Source organism: Perognathus longimembris, chromosome 4, assembly GCF_023159225.1.
Source record: "Perognathus longimembris pacificus isolate PPM17 chromosome 4, ASM2315922v1, whole genome shotgun sequence".
NCBI lineage: Eukaryota > Metazoa > Chordata > Mammalia > Rodentia > Heteromyidae > Perognathus > Perognathus longimembris.
In genome coordinates, this window is record NC_063164.1 from 24,524,518 (window position 1) to 24,544,483 (window position 19,966).

At 40.0% G+C, this 19,966-nt stretch overlaps 1 protein-coding gene across 2 annotated transcripts; it reads left to right on the forward strand.

The window, feature by feature from the left end:
- Positions 1 to 90: 90 nt before the first annotated feature.
- On the forward strand, positions 91 to 15,062 carry Mdh1b (malate dehydrogenase 1B). Of its 2 annotated transcripts, none has more exons than XM_048344192.1 (9): positions 91 to 157; positions 1,113 to 1,225; positions 5,022 to 5,156; positions 5,347 to 5,489; positions 6,986 to 7,482; positions 10,764 to 10,905; positions 12,187 to 12,350; positions 14,251 to 14,390; positions 14,683 to 15,062. In XM_048344192.1, the coding sequence occupies exons 1-9, from the start codon at positions 136 to 138 to the stop codon at positions 14,782 to 14,784; spliced, it is 1,458 nt and encodes a 485-aa protein (XP_048200149.1). In that variant the 5' UTR covers positions 91 to 135; the 3' UTR covers positions 14,785 to 15,062. The 2 variants fall into 2 exon arrangements, with proteins under 2 accessions (XP_048200149.1, XP_048200150.1); XM_048344193.1 differs by lacking the exon at positions 91 to 157 and adding an exon at positions 879 to 892.
- The last annotated feature ends 4,904 nt before the right edge of the window (positions 15,063 to 19,966 follow it).

The window sequence follows — 19,966 nt, forward strand, 5'->3', positions numbered from 1 at the left end:
TAACCCCTCCCTCAGTATCCCATCATCGTCGAACGTCAAGCGCCGGCAGCAGTCAGAGTGCGCCTGCGCGAGCTGGGCTGCGTAGTTGCTAGGAAACCGCGACGCCGCCGGCGCGGATCGTGGTCTTCTCAGACCATGGCCAAGTTCGTGATCGCGGGTGAGTGACCCACACGTCTGCTCACAGGCCGCAGATCGAGCATGATTCCACCAACTGCTCACTGCCAAAGGACTCTTGTCAGCGGTCACCTTAATTGGCTTCCATTCTAGCAATTACCTCAGATTTTCCCCGTGCATTTATTCACCAACACGAATTGTACAGTGACAGAGTGGCAAGGACTTCTGGACACTGGTGGATACAACAGGGGAGGGGGGGATAGCATCTCTCCCCTTAGGGGTTTTCATTTTCTGGGAGTAGTGAACCATAAAGAAGTGCCTTTTTATTTGTTTTGTTTTTTGGCCGGTCCTGGAGCTTGAACTCAGGGCCTGGGCTCTACTCTGTGCCCAAGGCTAGCGCTCCACCACTTGAGCCGCAAGCCACTTCCAGCTTTTTTTTTCTGAGTAGTTCATTGGAGATAATTGTCTCACGGACTTTCCTGCCCGGGCTGGCTTCAAACTGTCATCCTCAGATCTCAGCCCCCTGAGTAGCTAGGATTACAGGCATGAGCCACACCGGCACTGGGCTGCTTCGAAATAATTGTTATCTCACCTTCCCTCATCCACTCAGTGAGACATTCCATTCTACAGATTCTGTGCTTTAATTCCTCTCCAGAATACTTCTCTCCATTTCCATTGCCCTTTACACTAGAGCAGATTTCCACCAACCTTTTCTTGTACACCTGCCTACTCTCTTGGAAGTCAGTCTTTCTCTCCATACTGCAGCTATAACACTCAAGTAAAATACAAATTTGATTGTTTCCATATTGTATTATTCTGATCTCCTGTGCATTTTCACCAACATTATAATCAGAAGTTTATGTGATGGCAATTTCTACCATCATTTTATGTTATACAAATCTAACCATGGAAAACTCCATAATTTCATGGCAAAAAAGTTATACCTAGGTGATAATTTCTGTGTTGAAAGAAAACATGGCTAATTTGAACTTTCTTAGGTAAAGCGGATTGTCCGTTTTATGCCAAAGCAGAACTTCTGGCAGACTATTTACAAAAGAATCTTCCTGATTTCCGAATATTTAAAATCACACAGCACCCTGATGTTTGGGAGGTAAGAAATGTTTACAATTTGTTAAACACACACATACATATTGATTTTTTATTTAAAAATTAGTATCATTAAAAATTAGTGTGTCATATTGGCTTTTAGTAATAAATGTTCGTGTATGAATGCTTATTTCAAGATTAGTAAAAGTAGTTTAGTCTCAAGACCTTATTCTTTTTAATATCTAATAGTATGAAGGATACTCTAGCTGATAAGTGGAGTAAAGTTTGGTGATTCCACAACCAACAAGAATCCAGATGTATTATACCACACTCATTAACTTTTCATTCTCCTTCATATGGATTTCTAGTTATATGAGGGCTTGTTGCATTGAAAGAGTCATCTTTATGATTGTGTTGCACCAGAAACAGCTTCAAAATGGAAACAAAAAGTGTTCTTGACATTGACAACCTGAGAAGGATAGAGGACACCAGTACTTGGTTAAGGGGAGTAGGTGAACTACCACGCAGCCTCTGAGGCTCATAGGATCCTACAAGGAACTCATGCTGGTATAACTTTTCAGAGACATCCCAAGTCGAGGCAGGCTTTTTTCACTTCTATACCAACCTGTCATCAGATGTTGGCTTTTACAGGGAAAATAGTTTAACTCTTCAGCTGAGATCACTCATGGAGCTGGCAGTATACCATCAGCCTCCAATACAGAAGGTGGATAAGGGCATGAGTTCCTTGGTTATTAAGAAGGGATGTAGACTATACATGACAGCATCCACTACAAACTCTCAGCTGTACCTGTAGGTCCACATGTACCAAATAAGTTGTCACTGTCTAGTAACAGCTCCTCTGTCAGTTGCAATTGATATCCTTCCCTTGGGAAACTTTACAAGAGGAAGGTTAGTAAAATAAAATATATTCCCCATGGCATGTAGTTTCAAGGCCAAATTGACACTCAACACTTCTTTTCTGTTCTATCCACTGTAGGTTACTCAGGTCTGTGTCCTTAAAGGCTCTGAGCCATAGTCACTCTTCAGGATTTGACTGCCGCATTTGTCTATTTTTTTGTCAAGTGTGAGCAGAGCAATACTAAGGGTAGCTGATTGATAAGCCAGATGCTGCTTTTTTCTGTTTTTCTTTTCTTCAAAGAGTTATACAAAGGACTTTCAATTCATCCTGTCAGTTTATGAGTACACATGTCTTAATCAGTGTCACACCTTCCATTATATTCTTCAGCACCCATGCTAAGTACCTTCCTCTGATCAGTGGAACCAGTTACCCTTTCCAGAAAGGCAACTCCAGTCTCTGCCTGCTGGTCTCTTGTCATAACATCTCACTGTGTGAATTATGGACAGCAAAGCCTAAAGTGTAGTGGGACTCTTCCTTTGTCCTTATTATAGTTACTTCCCCTTTGGGATTTAGGAGTACAAATTCCTTACATGGGTCACTGGGAATGATGTTAAACAGTGTCCCTTTTCATTTTAATTTTTTTTTTTTTTGCCAGTCCTGGGCCTTGGACTCAGGGCCCGAACACTGTCCCTGGCTTCTTCCCGCTCAAGGCTAGCACTCTGCCACTTGAGCCACAGCGCTGCTTCTGGCCGTTTTCTGTATATGTGGTGCTGGGGAATCGAACCTAGGGCCTCGTGTATCCGAGGCAGGCACTCTTGCCACTAGGCTATATCCCCAGCCCTCATTTTAATTCTTATTCCCTGAATTCAGTCATCCTATGTTTTAGGCCAAAACACTACATTGATGTATGTGTGTCTGTTTGTGTGTGTCTCTGTGTGTGTGACATCCTGAAGGAGCTGTCCATTCTTGCAAGGGATATGTCCCTTGTCTTGGGTGGCCCATGTCTTGGGTGGCCCTTTTGCCCCTCTATCAGGCTGGGTGGTACAATAGGAGCAATAGATCTCATAATAGGCCCGATTCTGTTTGCAGCATCTTTTTTTTTTTTTTTGCTATAAAATGCGTCTCTTGGTTTAAAATTGAGTTATATAGGACCTAGTATTTGTGTGCTAGATGGCTTGTAAGTGCTTAGCCAAGGGTGCTAGTCCAAAGATCTATGAGCAGGAAGATAGTTCTTTACCCACAACATATGTTGATACAAATTTAGAAAAAATCATTGTGCTCTGCAGGCTAGGAGTCTAATATAATCATCTCAAAGAGTCTTAACTGGTATCCTCAAATGATAGCACCATTTCTAGGGGCCCATGTTGGTTTATCTTGCTGGGTCATTGACCATTCAGCAGGAATGATAACTAGGTAAGCTTTAGTGCCTGGCAACCATTCCCTTTGTGCTGCTTCCATAACCTCTATCTCATTTGTGAGACCATTCTGCCTGCTGGATTGGTTAGAATACCTTTCACAACAGATGCTCTCTGGGGGGTTCTGCCCCCTCCCAGCCTCTATTATATCCAGAGTTTATCAAGAATGGATGCACTGAGCTTCCCATGTCACGAGGCACCTCTCTCTGGTACATTCCACATAAGTTGATGCATGCAGTGCCATCAGGGCCCTTTCAGAGAACTCGACTACCTAGAAAGGTTTCCAGATTCCCACAGTACCAAGTCCAGTAGCCTCTTGAACCCCTTCTTCCACTCTCTTCCATGGCAGTTTTGGAATTTTAGTTGTATTATAGTCTGAGTCATGACTTTCTCCAAGCCTCCAAGAGACAGTCTAGCAACATGCTATCACTGTCTCCTGAGTTCCCTGCCGGCGTATGCACTCCTGAATTGCAGAAGAGGCACTCACATGGGGGACTTCTCGCTGGTCCAATTTTATGTTCCACTCTTGACACAACACACCAGTCCTATTTATATTCTCTCAGCTGCTGTTGAGACATCAATATATTCTGCTTGGTCCTGATGGGATTTTTTTTTTTTTTGCCAGTCCTGGGCCTTGAACTCAGGGCCTGAGCACTGTCCCTGGCTTCTTTTTTTGCTCAACACTAGCACTCTGCCACTTGAGCCACAGCACCACTTCTGGCCGTTTTCTATATATGTGGTGCTGGGGAATCAAACCCAGGGCTTCATGTATATGATGCAAGCACTTTTGCCACTAGGCCATATTCCCAGGCCCTGATGGTCTTTTGAGATAGAACTTTTCTGCTTAGGCCCAACCTGTCATTGGTTGAGCCATGACTAGAGGTCCATGATAAATCCTCATGGTGTTTGTTTTCAGCTTGGATATATCTAGAGAGATCTTCAATGTAAGTAAGAGAAATTAATTCCCAAGACATTAATTAGAAGGTAGCCTCATTAGGGATTTCTCCAATAATGACTTGGGCTTTAATACTGCTACTCTGTTCTTCACAGATAAGAATGTTGCTCCTTGTCTCCCCATCAGATCTTATCACTGGAATGTCTGGTATCCCCAAACTTGATAACAATAATTTAAATTCTTTTCTGATAAATATAATCAGAAATCCACAAATGACTTTTTAGCTCATTAATTCAGTCTTAAGCACATAAACCATGTCCACAAATTTGAAAGGCAGTATCAATCTTTATGTGGCCCTAAAACTGGAAATATTTCATGTACAGGAAAAAAAAAAACAGCCTCTAAAAAATCAATCAAATAAGAGCATCTAGTCTCTCTTAAGTTAAACACATCTCAGATCTCGTCAGCAGAAAGCATACCATTATTAGGTCAATAAACCTTTCTTAGTTAGTAATTTGCTACTGAAACCATCAATCTTCTATGTTCACATTTTTCCTGTTTAAAGATGCCTAAATTGTACTATGTACGCATAGTGGCATTAAAACAAGCTGATAGCTTAGTGTTAAATTCTAGAGTATTGAATTCTCAGGCAGGTTTAATATATGTCTTTTCTTGGGGTGTCATTCAATAGGAGTGGCTGAAAGGAGTGTGTGAAAAGAATAAATGGAATCACAAAAGGTCTCCAATCATCTGGAGAGAAATGATCGATCGTGGAGGAAAGGGTCTGCTCCTGGGTGGACATAACGAGTTCTTAGAGTATGCTCAGGTATGTAAGGTAAACGGATTTATGTTTTAAACGTTATTCTCTTCCATGATTTCATATTTCAAATGTCTTGCTTTCTGAGACATTCTCTCCTCTATTTTTCCAGCCTACTTAGGCAAAAATTTTTCCCTACTAGCCATTATTGAGTATTGATCCCTTTTCTAAGATTGACTTTTGCTTCTCCAATATTTAGCTGTATTATGGTGTCACCTCTAGTATGACAACTCAGATGATGATGGTAATTGCTCAAGAGAATCTGGAAACACACATAGGAAAAGAACTGGAGAAAGAAGCCCTGAGCGATCTTATCAACCCCTTGCAGGTCTGGATCACCAGGTGCGAGAGTCAGACCCTAGGATTTTGTTTATTAGATTGGCTGTTAATTTTTTTTGAAAGAAACATAAGATGGGATTCATTCCATGGTTGAAGAAGGGCTATCAAGTTTGTGTGTGTATGCATATATGTATAACCTCTTATATAACCCCACGTAGGAGTTTTATATACACACACAATCTGAAAGCATATTTATTGTGTGGCAGTTTTATTGAGTTCTATCCTTGTCCCTTGCCTTGTTTGACCATTGCCCTCAGGCTCCTCCCACTTTCTAATTCACCTTGGATCTTCTCCCTGTGTTCACTCACTCTCTAACCCCACTCCCCTCACCCTGCTCCTGATCTTCCTTCTTTAGAATCTGCCCTTCAGTTCTCCCAGAGTGGAGCATGTACAGCCATTGTTGTTACTTTCTCTCCTATTTCTGCACTCATTCTTTCTCTTTCTCTCCCTCTTTTTCACTTCCATTCTCTGTCCCCTTACTCTGTCTCTTACACTGTCCAGGCTGTGTGTGTATATTCTAATCTGGACACTTGTTTTATGAAGTATTTGCTATTTTGCAACATTAAAAATACAAAAAACAATAGATAATTATATAGTAAACATCCACGACTCTTTCGCCAGATTTTGTAAATACCGTATCATCGAAGAATTCAAAAAACTATGCAAATTCCCACCGTGCCCTTCCCCAAGCCCATAGCAATCTCAGAAATTCTCTGCTATGTTTCCCAATTCCCTACTGTTGATTTTATCACAGAAACAGACAAGCAAATTCCTGCATGAGGTTGCAAATACATCATGCACAACCAGTGCGCATGCTAACCATGTTTGTGAGAGCTTTTGTTTGTGAATATTTAGAAAAGATAGTCTATTCCAAAAACTGTTATTCCTTGGTACACGAGGGTGTAAGAGAGCTTTAGGAAATGAAACCTATGTCCTGTTCAAGAGGAAATGTAGGCATGAAATTAGAATGATGTGATGAAATCTTGCTCTCTATACATAAGGAATTCTACTTTGTTGGAATATAACACACAGTGCATTTCTTAGTTTGAGATTGTTTTCAGATGTCCAACACGGGGGTCAGCAGTGAGAGTTTCTTGTTATTGCTGTTCTGCTTCCCATTGCTACACTTTAAAATATCTGTGAGTACCTTCGCCCCTCACCTTGGTGCCTTACTGGGGACTTCATTCAACTCCTTGCCCTCCTGCTCAGCTTTTGAGTCAGGGCTGGCTGCCACATCCATGTCTCCATCCAGTTTTTTGCTAGTTCATTGAAGACAGATGTCTCAGGAATTTGTCTCACTAGACTGGTTTTCAACTAGATCTTTGGATCTCAGCCTCTCTGAGTAGCTAGGATTAACAGGCATGAGCTGCTGGCCCCACCTGGGTGAATTCTTATGTAAACTATTAAAACAGCCTATTCACTTACACATAAAAATACTTAAGAACAAACATTTGACTGTTTTTCTAACCACTTGCAACTCAACTTTGCATTTTTATCAGTGCATCCTCCCCGGCTAGCTACAGCCTGATTCCCATACTGATCAGCGGTGAAGTGTTTGGCAAGAACACCGAAATCAGCCTTACTCTATTTGACCAGCCGAAGGTGGAAAATTATCTCAAAGTCATGGTGATGGAGACCCAGGACATGGCATCTCAGATCCTCCTCAGAACCTCCTATTGCACCAAGATAGAAGAGGCCTTCCGCCAAGCGCAGGTCATCATCATGCTGGATGAGAACACCGAGAAGGAGGTGACCAGCCTGGAAGACTGCCTGAGGAGCAAGGTGTCCCTGTGTCGCCTCTACGCATACCACATAGAGAAAAATGCTCAGGAATCTGTCAGGGTCATTGTGGGAGGAAAAAACTTTGTGAATCTGAAAACGATTTTGCTTATGCAGTTTGCCCCAACCATCGCACACAACATTGTCGCCGTGGCCATGGGTGTGGAAGGCCAAGCCAGAGCCATGGTGGCCAGAAAGCTGAAAACAACCTCCTCATGTGAGTGGACTGCTAGTGTTGTTGTGGTTGTTTTTTCAAACATGATTTCAAGCTGTCAGGATGAAGGCTCGAGGCCTCTGGGATCATCCCAGATATGTGGCACAGAAGTGGAAGCAGACGGAAAGAACACCATTATTATTTGATTACAGTAGTCCACCCACATTCAGAGGCCCTCTCTCAAACATCCCAAGGCCCTTCACTGGACCTGGGAAACTACCTGCACTACACCCCCTACTTGCCTTGTTTCTGCCTTTCTATTTGTACCGTGATAAGGGTTATTAGTAGAAAGCATAAGAGATTAAGGATAAGAACAAATAATAAACTAGCAAAACAGTTATAGCAATGTGTGGTGATAGAAGTTACCCCAGACCTATGAATGTCTACTTCCAGAATTTTTCATTTAGTATTCTCACACTGTGGTTAACTCAGGATGATTTGAAACCATGAAAGTGACAATTTGGAATAAGGGGACACTATTGTACTGTGCACATTTTTGTTCCTGATTTTACAACTGACTTTGTCTATCATTATAAGTATCAACTGACAACGTGATTAGAAGCACTACTACTGGAGCCTTTTACTTTAGTTTTTCAGATAGGGTCTCATGCTTTTGCCCAGGCTGACTTCAAACGGAGCTCTTCCTATCTCTGTCTCCCAAGTAACTGGGTACCTCCAAAACCTTTTTGATGTAGTAGGATCTATATTAGCCAAGTCATAATATAAAATCTAGCCATGATACATTTTCCCATAATATCAGTCAATTAAAGTAACAAGGATTGTCTAAAAGAATAGAATTCTATTAGGGTTGTGGCTCAGTGGTAGAGCATCTGCCTACCAAGTTCAAGTCCCTCAGTAAAACCCAAAAGCAATACCAAGAGAGAAGGAGAAAATAAGGATATATTAAAACAGTTCTGCTCCACTTGCCATCCGTGTGTCCCTAAATTTCTGTGCTGAGATGTCTGTCAATAGTCAACAGCACCTTCCTCCTACAATTGAGGAGATTCAGTGAGGTAATAGAAAAGGTCCTGGTCATTGGTCACCTTTGCAAAGATGTTAAACTTACTGATAAGTTTATGATATCTAACCAGTTTCTGCTCCTATAAACATTGAAGCAGTAAGCATCAGAATCATGTGATAATGAGACTGGATCAGCAAAAGGATCACATTTGACACATTTTAACTCTCTGCTGCTTGATGGGACAGGTACACAGCACCCTGAGAATGGAAGGAAGTAAAGGAGCTTTCTCAAATAATTGAGAAGATAGTTGTGAACTGTGACCCTAGCGTGCTCCGAATCTGGGCAGTAAGAGACTTCAGTGAGCCTCAACAGCATAGCCAGTATCAGCTGTGTTCAAAGCTACTTTTCTTTTGGTGTTCTTGCATGCATGCCTATGGTGTCCTACTCCTACTGACAGTACAAAACGCAAAATTAATGTGAAGATTATTCAAGAGAAAATGAGACATTTTGTGTGTGTATGTTTGGTTTTTTTGCTTGAACTCAGGGCTTTTCTGCTCAAGGTTAGGGCTCTACCACTGGAGCCACAGCTCCACTTCGGGCTTTTTTGGGTAGTTTTAATTAGAGATAAGATTCTTACAAACTTGCCTTACCAGGCTGGCTTTAAACAACAATCCTGAGATCTCAGCCTCTTGAGTAGCTAGAATTACAGGCATGAGGTACCAATGCCCAACCCTTTTCTTTTTTCTTGTTCATTTTTTTTTAATATATTATCCTCCTTCTACCAGGTTGATACCAACTATTATGTGTATCAGGCTGTGGGTACATACCTCATCCCTTGGCCAGCAATACTCCATGCCATGAGGCAACCTACTCAGAGATACAAGTGAAGGTGGGATCAGAAATAACATGAGAAATACTGACTGTTTTGCTGATAAGGATTCTAGAACTTCCTAACTCTGAGATAAGTACTAGTATATGTGGCATTCCAGTTACTTCATGACAGACATTCTGTACCAATCCTTGTTACATGATTATTTCCCTGTGGAAAACTTCTTAAATTGCTTCTTAGGAGATTAACATATGACTAATATCATCTCAATGTTAATGCTAACTTCCTAAATTCTAATTATTATCAAAGCATGTGATCATTCTCTTCTCCAATTTTTTTTTTTTTTTACCAGATCCTGGCACTGGTGGCTCATGCCTGTGATCCTAGATGCACAGGAGGCTGAGATCTGAGGATCATGGTTCAAAGCCAGCCCAGGCAGAAAAGTCCATGAGACTCTTATCTCCAATTAACCACCAGAAAACTAAAAGTGGCACCATGGCTCAAATTGATAGAATGCTAGCCTTGAACTGAATCGCTCAGAGACAGCACCCGGGACCAGAGTTCAAGCCCCATGGCTGAAAATAAAAAATTAAAGAAACCATTTTATTAGTAAATATTAGTTGTATATTGTGAGGAGTTCTTGTGACATCTCCAAACATACATAAAGTGTACCCTGATCAAACTCTGCCCATTGATATATTTTCATATATACAATATAAAAACCTTCAACTATATTGACCCTCTATAATGGTCCTCCACAATCTTACTGGTACCTATCCCCAACAGAGCCTGTTTTACATTCCTGTCATACATTATTTTTCCTTTTTGTCCTTCGAGCCGGTACTGGGACTTTAAGTCGGGGCCTTGAGCTCACCTGCCTTGTTTAAGCCACACTGGTAATGTAGTATAACTACATGCCACTACATAGTTGTGATTTCTTCTTGCATACCCTCCAGTCTCATAATGTTGTGGGTTTGGGGCTTATTGGTTTTCTTCTATACCTTCTACCTGGAATTGGCTCCCACATAGAATAGAATCACTCTCACTTTTTGTCAGAAGTGAAATGTACCTACAGAGTTAAACCACTGGCCTGAATTTCTCTTTCAGCGATTTCATTCTAGAAACAAGGGTATCTTGTCAAAGTTAAAGTAGCTTTAAAAGTTCTCTCTCTCTCTCTCTCTTTCAATGTAATGCAGAGTCATGGTTAGAAGACTAATTCTAATGATACAGTTTTTAATAGTGGTTTCTTTCAGGGAATATTTCAATCTTTTCTGAAATTGTGCATGTACCTATCTCATTGTATTATTTGAGGATTACCAGACCGTCGTGGTCATTGAGCTGCTCCATATCTTTTACACAGTTTTAAAGGTCATAAACTTCACCTCATTGTATACCAAATAGAAATAAACATACAAACAAAAATATACCAGTTAATTTTATATTAATTATAAAAACATGTTGTTATAATCTCTTTTTATTTCTACTTTTTTATAGGCATCAAAGATGTGATCATTTGGGGCAACATCAGCGGGAATAACTATGTGGATCTGAGGAAAGCGAGGGTTTATGGATATGATAGTGCAATTTGGGGGCCTCCTAATTATTCTCGCCCTGTTTTAAGCTTGCTTTTTGACAGGTACCGTATATTTCTGAGTGAAGTACACTAACAAAAGTTACATAAATGTAGAATAGTTGTTAGCATCTTTTTAATTATCTTCCAGCCATTTATACACAAATTATTTGTACTGGCTACCTTCATACTTATTCTACAAGTAGTAACTAGTGGATTTACAACCCCAATTTCATTTATGTTGAAAGTATGGATTTTGATATTTCAAATCATTATTAAGGTAGTTCACATATTCTATTAATACAAGCATGCATAAAGTAACTTTTAAACTCTAAAGCCAGGTATGTAGCCCAGTGAGTTCCAAAAAGAAGAATTAAGATGATAAGCTGGCCAGGCAAAGTGGGGTGCTGTGTTCCCCTGAGAGGCACAACTAAGAGGTACTTGGATCACTGTACTAAGGAGCAAGCCACTTGGGACAGAATTCTCATTTAGCCTCATACTAGCCATGTTGTTTTAGAGATATTCTATAAACCCTCTGATATGGATTTTCCATCAGCAGTATGAAAATGATAATATAGCATGACCCACACAGGATCATTGGGAAGATGAAATGGATTCATCCAGTTAATTCTAGTGAACACTCACACCAGGACACAGCACAAGAGAAACCTGCAGGAGTATCTTTAATGAATTTTTTTTCTCAACAGCAGAAATTTCCCACTCTTAGCATTTCCTTTGTTTTGCTGTTTACTCACCTTTCCTCCTCAGCCCATAGGAACCTCATCCATGCCCAAGAATGATGAGTCCCAGGTTCAGCCTGCTGCAGCCAGATGCCTCTGCGTTTGCTAACTGGCCAGGGCCAGTGTTAGATGGATCTATGCCGTAGGCTAACCCACAGCAGGAGTAGCCCTTAATACTTGCACTCGTTCAGCTGGACTGTTTCATAGTTTAGACTGTGGGCCATAAAACCATGATTACTCCTCTAAATCTCAGTGTGAATGATTCAATGATTTATTTTTTTCAATGATTTATTTTTTAAAAATTGATTCTAAATGAAGGGCATCACTAGTTTTAAGAAGGTATCTTCATAGAATACATTCTTTGTAATCAAAGTAATTGTTGCCAAAGTATTTGGTCACTTTTCTGTGTACCATGTTCAGTTTGACATCTGGGGGTACCTTTCTGCTACATTGCATCCTCTCCCCAGTGATTGTTTAAGGAACCATGAGGTCATATTTCCATTTTGGTTATGGATGCAGTTACGTTTACTGATATCCAACAACACAAGGCATTTCCCTTTTCATTTCCATTCTTCCCTCCTGATGAAATTGTGTCTCTTTCTTGCAGAGAATGGATACAGAAAGAATTTGTGATGACTCTTAAAAACATGACAGCCACAGGAAAACTATTTGGAGGCATTTTGGCTGCACATAGCATCACCACTACTTTGAAATACTGGTACCATGGCTCACCACCTGGGGAGATTGTGTCCTTAGGAGTATTGAGTGAGGGTAAATCTAAACTTTTCATATCTTAATATTAAAAAAAACTCCTGTCCATGTCTTCTCATTGTCTATAAGCTGTCTGGATATTTAGAGTATAGGAAAATAAGTATTCATCCATCAGTTCATTCCATTATTACCTACCACTTTGGTAAAGGAAAAAAACACCTCAAGGATATCTCCCCAAATCTCTCAGATCAGAATCACTCTCCATCTCTCTTCTACAGTAACACAGTGCTTTGCCAACTATCAGAGAGCACATTGTAGTTGCCCTCATGGCTTTATATGTGTATATCCTTGTTATGGGTCTGTCTAGCCTCTCAAGGCAGCAGCTTTGTCCAGATCATCTGTCTACTCCTTCAGGAAAAAGCATTTTATAGGACATGCAGTGAATTTTGTACAATTGAACTTTAGCTCCGCATTACCACAGTGTGAATTCAAGTTAGTTTGTCACCTTTGTCAAGAAATGGGCATTTAAAACTCTGCCTTTATTTATAAAGAGAAAATTCAGTTACTCTGTGGAGGAATTTTATTAAAAATAAAGAATGCACCACTAGGAAGAAGGAGATAAATGATAGTTATCTGTCTCCCTAAAACCATACCCTTAGATAACATCCACACATTCTCTGCCCATAAGTTTAGTTATTCACAGATAAAACACATACAGAATGAACAAAGGACCTATGACCTAAGAAAAAGTCTTTTAGGCTCTGGTTCCTTGACTGTCCTCAGTATTTTTGCCCTGGTCACAGCATTTTTTGGTGTCTGAAATGGTGAGAACAGCTTTCTTATTTAATTGAGGTTCCAAAAAAGGGAAGGTGATTTTACCTGAATGGTGCTCAGTATTAGTCTTTTTATTCCTAGCATACCCGTGTGGAATTTGAAGCTGCAAGGAGATAATCAACTTTCTTGCCTGCTTTCTTTCCATTCCCAGTCCTGCATACCCAGGTATAATGGCTGCCATATGAGCTGCAAGAGTGGAAGGCTGATTGCACAAATGACTTAGGTTCGTGGGCTACAGAGAAAGTCATGAGAAGTTATGAGAAACAGACACCACAAGGAAAATAGACAAAGTTTGGAAAGGAAATACTGTGTTAACTCCTAGGTATGAGAGACGAGTAGAGAGAATTGTTAAAACTTGGACAAGTACTCAGCTAGTACTTCTCAAGTGAGTGCTTTGGTCTACCCTAAAGAGGAATTCCTAAAACTTAATTCTATCATTGCCACTAAAAATTGTGGACTATGCTGGGTGCCAGTGGCTCATATCTGTAATCTTAGGTACTCGGGAGACTGAGATCTGAGGATCGTGGTTCAAAGACAGCCCAGCTAGGAAAGTCTGTTAGACTCTTATATCCACTCAAAATAAAAAACCCACAAAACTAAAAATGGCACTATGGCTCAAGTGGAAGAGTGCTAACCTTGAGCAAAAGAAGTTAAGGGTCAGCACCCTGAGTTCAAGGCCCAGGACTCACATGCATGTGCATGCGCACGTGCACGCGTGTGCACGCGCACACACACACACACACACTTGTGTATTATGGCCAGGTACCAGTGGCTCACACCTGTAATCCTAGCTACTCATGTGTCTGAGATCTGAAGAGTGCAGTTAAAGCCAGCCTGGGCAGGAAAGTCTGAGACTCATATCTAACCAACCAGCAAAAAAGCAGAAAGTGGAGCTGTGATTCAATGATAGAATATCAGCTTTCAGTGAAAAAGCTAAGGGAGAATGTCCAAGGCTTGAGTTCAAGCCCCAGTACTGGTATACACACACACACACACACACACACACACACACACACACACACACACACACACACGTGTGCTATGTGTATCCTTTTCTGTAATTCTCAAAAGAGTGTGGTTTCCTCCGTGTCTTCGTTTTTGTTTTGCTTATGTATGCTCACTGCAGGCCAATTTGGTATTCCGGAAGGGATTGTCTTTTCTATGCCTGTGAAATTTGAGAATGGGACCTGGATGGTTCTTACTGATCTTGAAAACATTGAAATAAGTGGAAAAATAATGAACAACCTGACAAGTGATCTGTTTCAGGTAATGTCAGATTACATTCAAGGGAACTGACCTTGATAATAATCTTAAACTGAATCTATCCGACCAAGGTATGCATTGGTTTTCTATTTGTTTAATTTGTAACTTATTCCTAAAATTAATGAAGCAATAAAAATGTAATGGAATAAGATGAACATTGCTCATTGGGATTGTAATTTATGGCATATTAAAATATTTTTCTTTATTGAAAATCAAGAATTAAAGCACTATTCTATTGTGGAATAAGTTAGTGATTATTGCCATTTAATTATCTGATTATAAACTTTTTCAACAGGAGAAACTTGTTGCACTTGGAAACAACATAATTTTTCAGCCTTACAGATCAGGTAATGTCTTTAGATATTTTACTTCATTGAGCTACTATGAAGAGCATTAAATACTTGTTATAAATGAATCACTATTAATGTAGATACTCAAATCCATATTTCATTATTTTTCACTAAATTACTGACAAAAGAAACTACCAAATTCAGAATCTTTTGAAATGAAACACGGTAAAAATGTTAAAGAGATCACCTAAAACACCTACCTAAATTTTGTATAGAGAATATTTAATAGTTTTGTAGACCTACTATAATAAATTGCCATGAACTAGGCAGATTAAAACAGCAATGACCCAAGATAAATTGATTATATGTGCTAAGACCCTATTTTCAAATAAGTTCACAAGCACAGAAAACAGAGGTTAGGACTACAGAATATTTTTAGTAATATGATTTAACCTGTAACACCATATTTGTTGCAGAATATTTTTTTCCCTTGGCATTTTCTCTAACCTAATAAACTCATATGGAAGAGCTATATCTTTCTGTCCTTCCTTTGCCTTGAGGTAAATCCCATTTAAAATAGGCATGTCAAAGTAAATACATTCATTTATGCAAACAGGTTTAATCAAATGTCTTTTAGAACCCAACATTCCTTCCTTCCACTTATGTTTAAAGAGTGCTAACAATAAACAAGGGCTAGAAACTGGAAATACTTGGGTGTTAGTGACTCATCTATAACTGTAACCATGAAACGTGACAAAACAACTGAAGGGACGAAGAGTTTATTTTTATCATAGTGCAATTCATGGTGACTTGACCCCATGTGCTCCATCTGAACATCATGGTGGCTTGGCCCCCGCATGTTCCATCTGAACATTATGGTGGCTGGAGGCTGTAATGCGGGTGGTTCTTTACCTCATGGGTGTCAGACAGCAGAGAGAGAAGAAGGGATGAGGGTCACACCCAGCCTCCAAGGGCCACGCAACCTTCAGTGACCTACCTCCTCCAACCAAGACCCTGTGACTTAAAGTTTCCAAAACCTCTCCAAATAGTACCATCAGCTTGGAACCAAGCATACAACACATGAGCCTGTGGAGATATTTCATATTCAAACCATAGTGGTGAGTAAGACAGCTCTGATCTCTCTTTGGGAATCTGCAGTCCACCAAAGAACCATACATTATACAAATTATTGCTTTGTGGTGTATCTCCAGAATGCATATATAGGGTGCTGTGCCGTGAGGACATAGGCCTGGGGAAAGAAATGAAGAACTTGACGCAGAAAATCCTACATTAGCTTATTTGCAAAAACTTAAAAAAAAAAAACACCTCATGTATCATAAGCCTAAGAAGATGGAGCTAAGAGTCAAAGCTTTCATGAAGATGCTGAGGGTGATTGGAAGGCCTCTAAATGGAAAATGATCTGGTCAGGAGAAAGTGACAGAAAAATATGTGAGGGAGACAAGATGGGTCCCAGAAGTCTGATCAGTGGTACGATTAGTTTGGAAAATATACTGGAATAAGGCAAGGCTGTTTGCAAAAAGACTAGAATTGGAGGGGGGGTAGCATAATAACATGGGAAAGGGCTAATTACAATCAAGATTATGGGTAATAGAAATTTGGGAGACAAATAAGAAATGTAATTATCAAGACTTGATGATAGGGTGGCTCTGGGAACTCCAGAGGACTCAGGCTTCCTCTAGTTCAATTACTGATGGAAATTGAGTACATATACTGATAGAAAAAAAAATCACATAAACACACACACAGAGAAAAAGGAATAAGAATGTGTGTGTGTATGTGTGTGTTGTACACATACATGTGTAAAGGAAAGATGGATTTGGCTCCTTACTTTCTAATTCTGAAATACCTTTGGGGTGTCTGCAATGAAACTATTAGAGGACTGCATTTCTCAGAGCTCAGGACCAGCTGGACTAAGCTGCCAAATTGGGAGCTGTTGCCTTATAAATACCACAAGCTGTGAGACAGTCCTAGAACCTAACCTAGTGGTTATGTAGAACTAGGTCAGCTGACAGAGGAGCATGAGAGAGAGAGAGACAGAGACAGAGACAGAGAGAATGGGAGAGGGGAAAAGAGAGAGGATGAGACTCAAAAATCTAATTTCATGGGAGATCTAAAGGCAGAGAGTGTTTTAAGTGCAAGAGCTGGTCTATACTTTCAGATGCTCTGGATAAGTCAAATAAAATAACATCCCAAAGTATCAATGATACCCAGTGACAAGTCATTGTATGTTATGAATTAAATCAATATATGACATAAAAGTAATTTGTGACTTTGATAAGAGAGAATTTTGTAGAATGGAGAAAGAAGGCGTGAGACCAGAGTAGAAAGGAAGGATCCTAGACTTGGAAGCCACAGACTTACAGTGGAGCTTCTGTGTTCCATGTTCTATGCTGGATGCCAGGAGATCTATCAGAAGCTCCAGCATGATTTTAATATCATGGAAGGAGATGATAACCAGAGTGAAATGTGAGAAGAAAAGCTGGGTGATAAATGGGAGGATTGCTCTTTTGAAAGGTAGGAACGTAAAAAAGACAAAGATAAGAATAAACTTGGAGAGAACTACCCACCCATTGTATCTGGAAAACAGTCTGAGAAGAGAATGTCAGGAGGTAGAGAGGTAACTCTAAGGCTTGTTTGAACTAATGTAAGATTTTAGGCATAGGAGCAGACTCTAAGTTTAGAGTGATCATTCTGTAATCAGAAGAATGGATTGAAGGAGGAGATAGAAGAAGCAGGAAGAACAGTAAAGAATGACTAGAACATTAGCTAAACGGTAGCCAAGGAGATGTAGATATAGAAGAAGCTAGATTTGAAAGAGATACAATTTGCCAAACATGACCAATCTGAGAAAAAGGATGAGAGAGAACTCAAGAATGTACTTGATGTTTTTGCCTTTGAGACATGGTAGTATCATTTCATGAGGCAGAATTTCCACCAACAGGGGGTCATGACAGAGAGTATATAATTTACACTATTAATCTCAACCTTAAGGGGATAGTCAAGAACAGCTGGCTACCTCTACTGGCCTTATCATTTACTAAGTTTGGTGAGTCATGAAAGACAGGAAAGATGTGGTTAAGGTAAGGAATATACAGGAAGGAACAGACTTTCAGGAGTCCTTTAACTCAAAGTATCTGCATGGTGATGGATGCATATTTCTGAGTTTAGGAGTCATCAGCTAGTTCCTCTTAGAAGAGGTCCTGAGTGGCTAGGGATGGACGGCTTCTTCACCGTCTGCTCATTTGTACCATTTGGATTTGGTTCCACTCACATGATTAAATGTTTAAAAATATAAATACATAGCTATGTGGATGGTTAGTGTCCCATTAACATGAGGGATGGTAAAAATAGAAGAGTCAGAGAGGGTCCTCAAGACAGGAGCAGAACCCAAGGCCTGGAATGCACGATTGGCTTCTAACTGGAAGACTCTCCTGCTAAGGATAGAGGGCATGAGGACATGGTAAACATGCTCTGCTGCAGGATGAAGGAGTGCAAAATATTCATGTGTACTTCCACACTACACAATTAGAATAAAAAATAGCACTATCTTCTAATGCCAATGAAATTCTAAGGTTTCCCATGCTGATTTTATTTGGGATATCAAAAGAAAGGTCAAATGTTTTCTTTTTCTCCCATTTATGTTTGTCCTTTAGTGGCACTTTAAAAAGATGCTGAGATGATTTCCATTAGCACCATTGAATATAAGTATGGGAAATGAGTCCTGTTTTGTTCTTTTCCTTATCATTTGTGGAGGTAGGGCTCCAAGGCAAAGATGATGATGGCAATTGCAAGAACACAGATGAGGTCACACACCTTGGCCATTTGTATTGCATAAAGAGGGAAAAGTGAATAGAAATAAAATAAAGGAATCCAGCCAAGAGTGATACTGAAAGCCCCTGACCACCTGTGTGATGCAGAATGGAACTGTCTAAAACACTTGTGTTCAGAATGTACCTGCCAAAAAGCAACTGGCAGGAAATTGCTTCAGGCCAGAGATTTAGTGAGGTCAAATTACAGAGGGAGGAGCAGGGAGACCTTAAGGAAAATAAGGTGTGGACAGAGCATAGGTCAGGAATTCAGAGAATTTTCTGAATCACATCATCTAGATTGGGTCAAACAAAATGCAGTCCAGAAGCAGAATGAAATTGGCACCCATAATTAGATAGAAATCCAACAGGCAGTGGTTTATTATTATTATGACTACTGGTATCTTCAAATAACAGTATTAAGGGGAGGTTCCACTTAGCATGTCTGATTATATGTGCAATGCATATTGATCAGAGTCACCTCTTCTCTCATTCTTCCTTGGTTTTAAGGTGGACTCTTGTATTCTCAGAATGTAAAGGCCCTCTGGGTGGCCTTTTCCTACATTTGGGAGACTGGAATTGCGAAGTCATCTCACTGAAATGCACATCCAAACTCTATTCCTCAAATTGACTCCATCACTCACAGCTAGTCCCAAATTCACCATCTGTACTTGTACCAGAAGCTTGCTTTACTTGCAGATTTATTACCTGTGCTTTGGGCCAAAAATTGCCCCAAAATAAATAAATAAGTTTTAAAACTTTAAAGGAGAATCCAGAACAAAAATTTGTGAGTTTCCGCACACACAGTGGATTCAGGAAAGCTCTCCAACCCCGTCTTAGAGTCAGCTTTGTTTAAATCATTGTCTGACCTGCTGCGGGTTTCCCTGCCCTTAATCTTGTAAAAATATGCCTCCCTAAAAGCAAGCAGCATCCACAAACCAAGGTACATGTGAATGTGCTTAATCTAAGTGATAGAGTGAAAATTTTACATTGGTTGAAAAGAGTCAATGTTTTATTAGAAGTTGGGTAGCACTGTGGGAAAATGAATCAAGCATCCATAGTACAGTGTTGAACTCTGCACCCTGAGCATCTGAGGTATTTCCCTAACAGTAATCTCTTTGGACTCATATGCCTGGGGTTACCAAGGGCCTATTACACTATAGAGGGTTTTGTGACAATTACCTCTCTCTATGTTGGGTATTTATTAAGCTATGTTGCCTTTGGACCTTGCTCCAAAGAAAAACTCTGTCCCAGGGATTCTAAACTCACATCATCAAAAATAGAGTGTTGCACCCTCTTACAGTTTTGAGAGCTCTGCTTATGGTTAATGAAATAATTTTTGTATGAGATTTGCTTAGTCATTTTAATTAATCTAATACTTGGTTTTCTGACTTCTAGAATCTCAATTAATGAAAAAGTATGAAAGCTTGCCCTCTCCCACTCCAGAAGAAAAACAGCAAGA

Coding starts and splice junctions, on each gene's coding strand:
- Mdh1b (XM_048344192.1), top strand. CDS start 136: ATGGCCAAGTTCGTGATCGCGG. Junction 158..1,112: donor GGCCAAGTTCGTGATCGCGG/GTGAGTGACCCA, acceptor GAACTTTCTTAG/GTAAAGCGGATTGTCCGTTT. Junction 5,490..6,985: donor TTGCAGGTCTGGATCACCAG/GTGCGAGAGTCA, acceptor CATTTTTATCAG/TGCATCCTCCCCGGCTAGCT.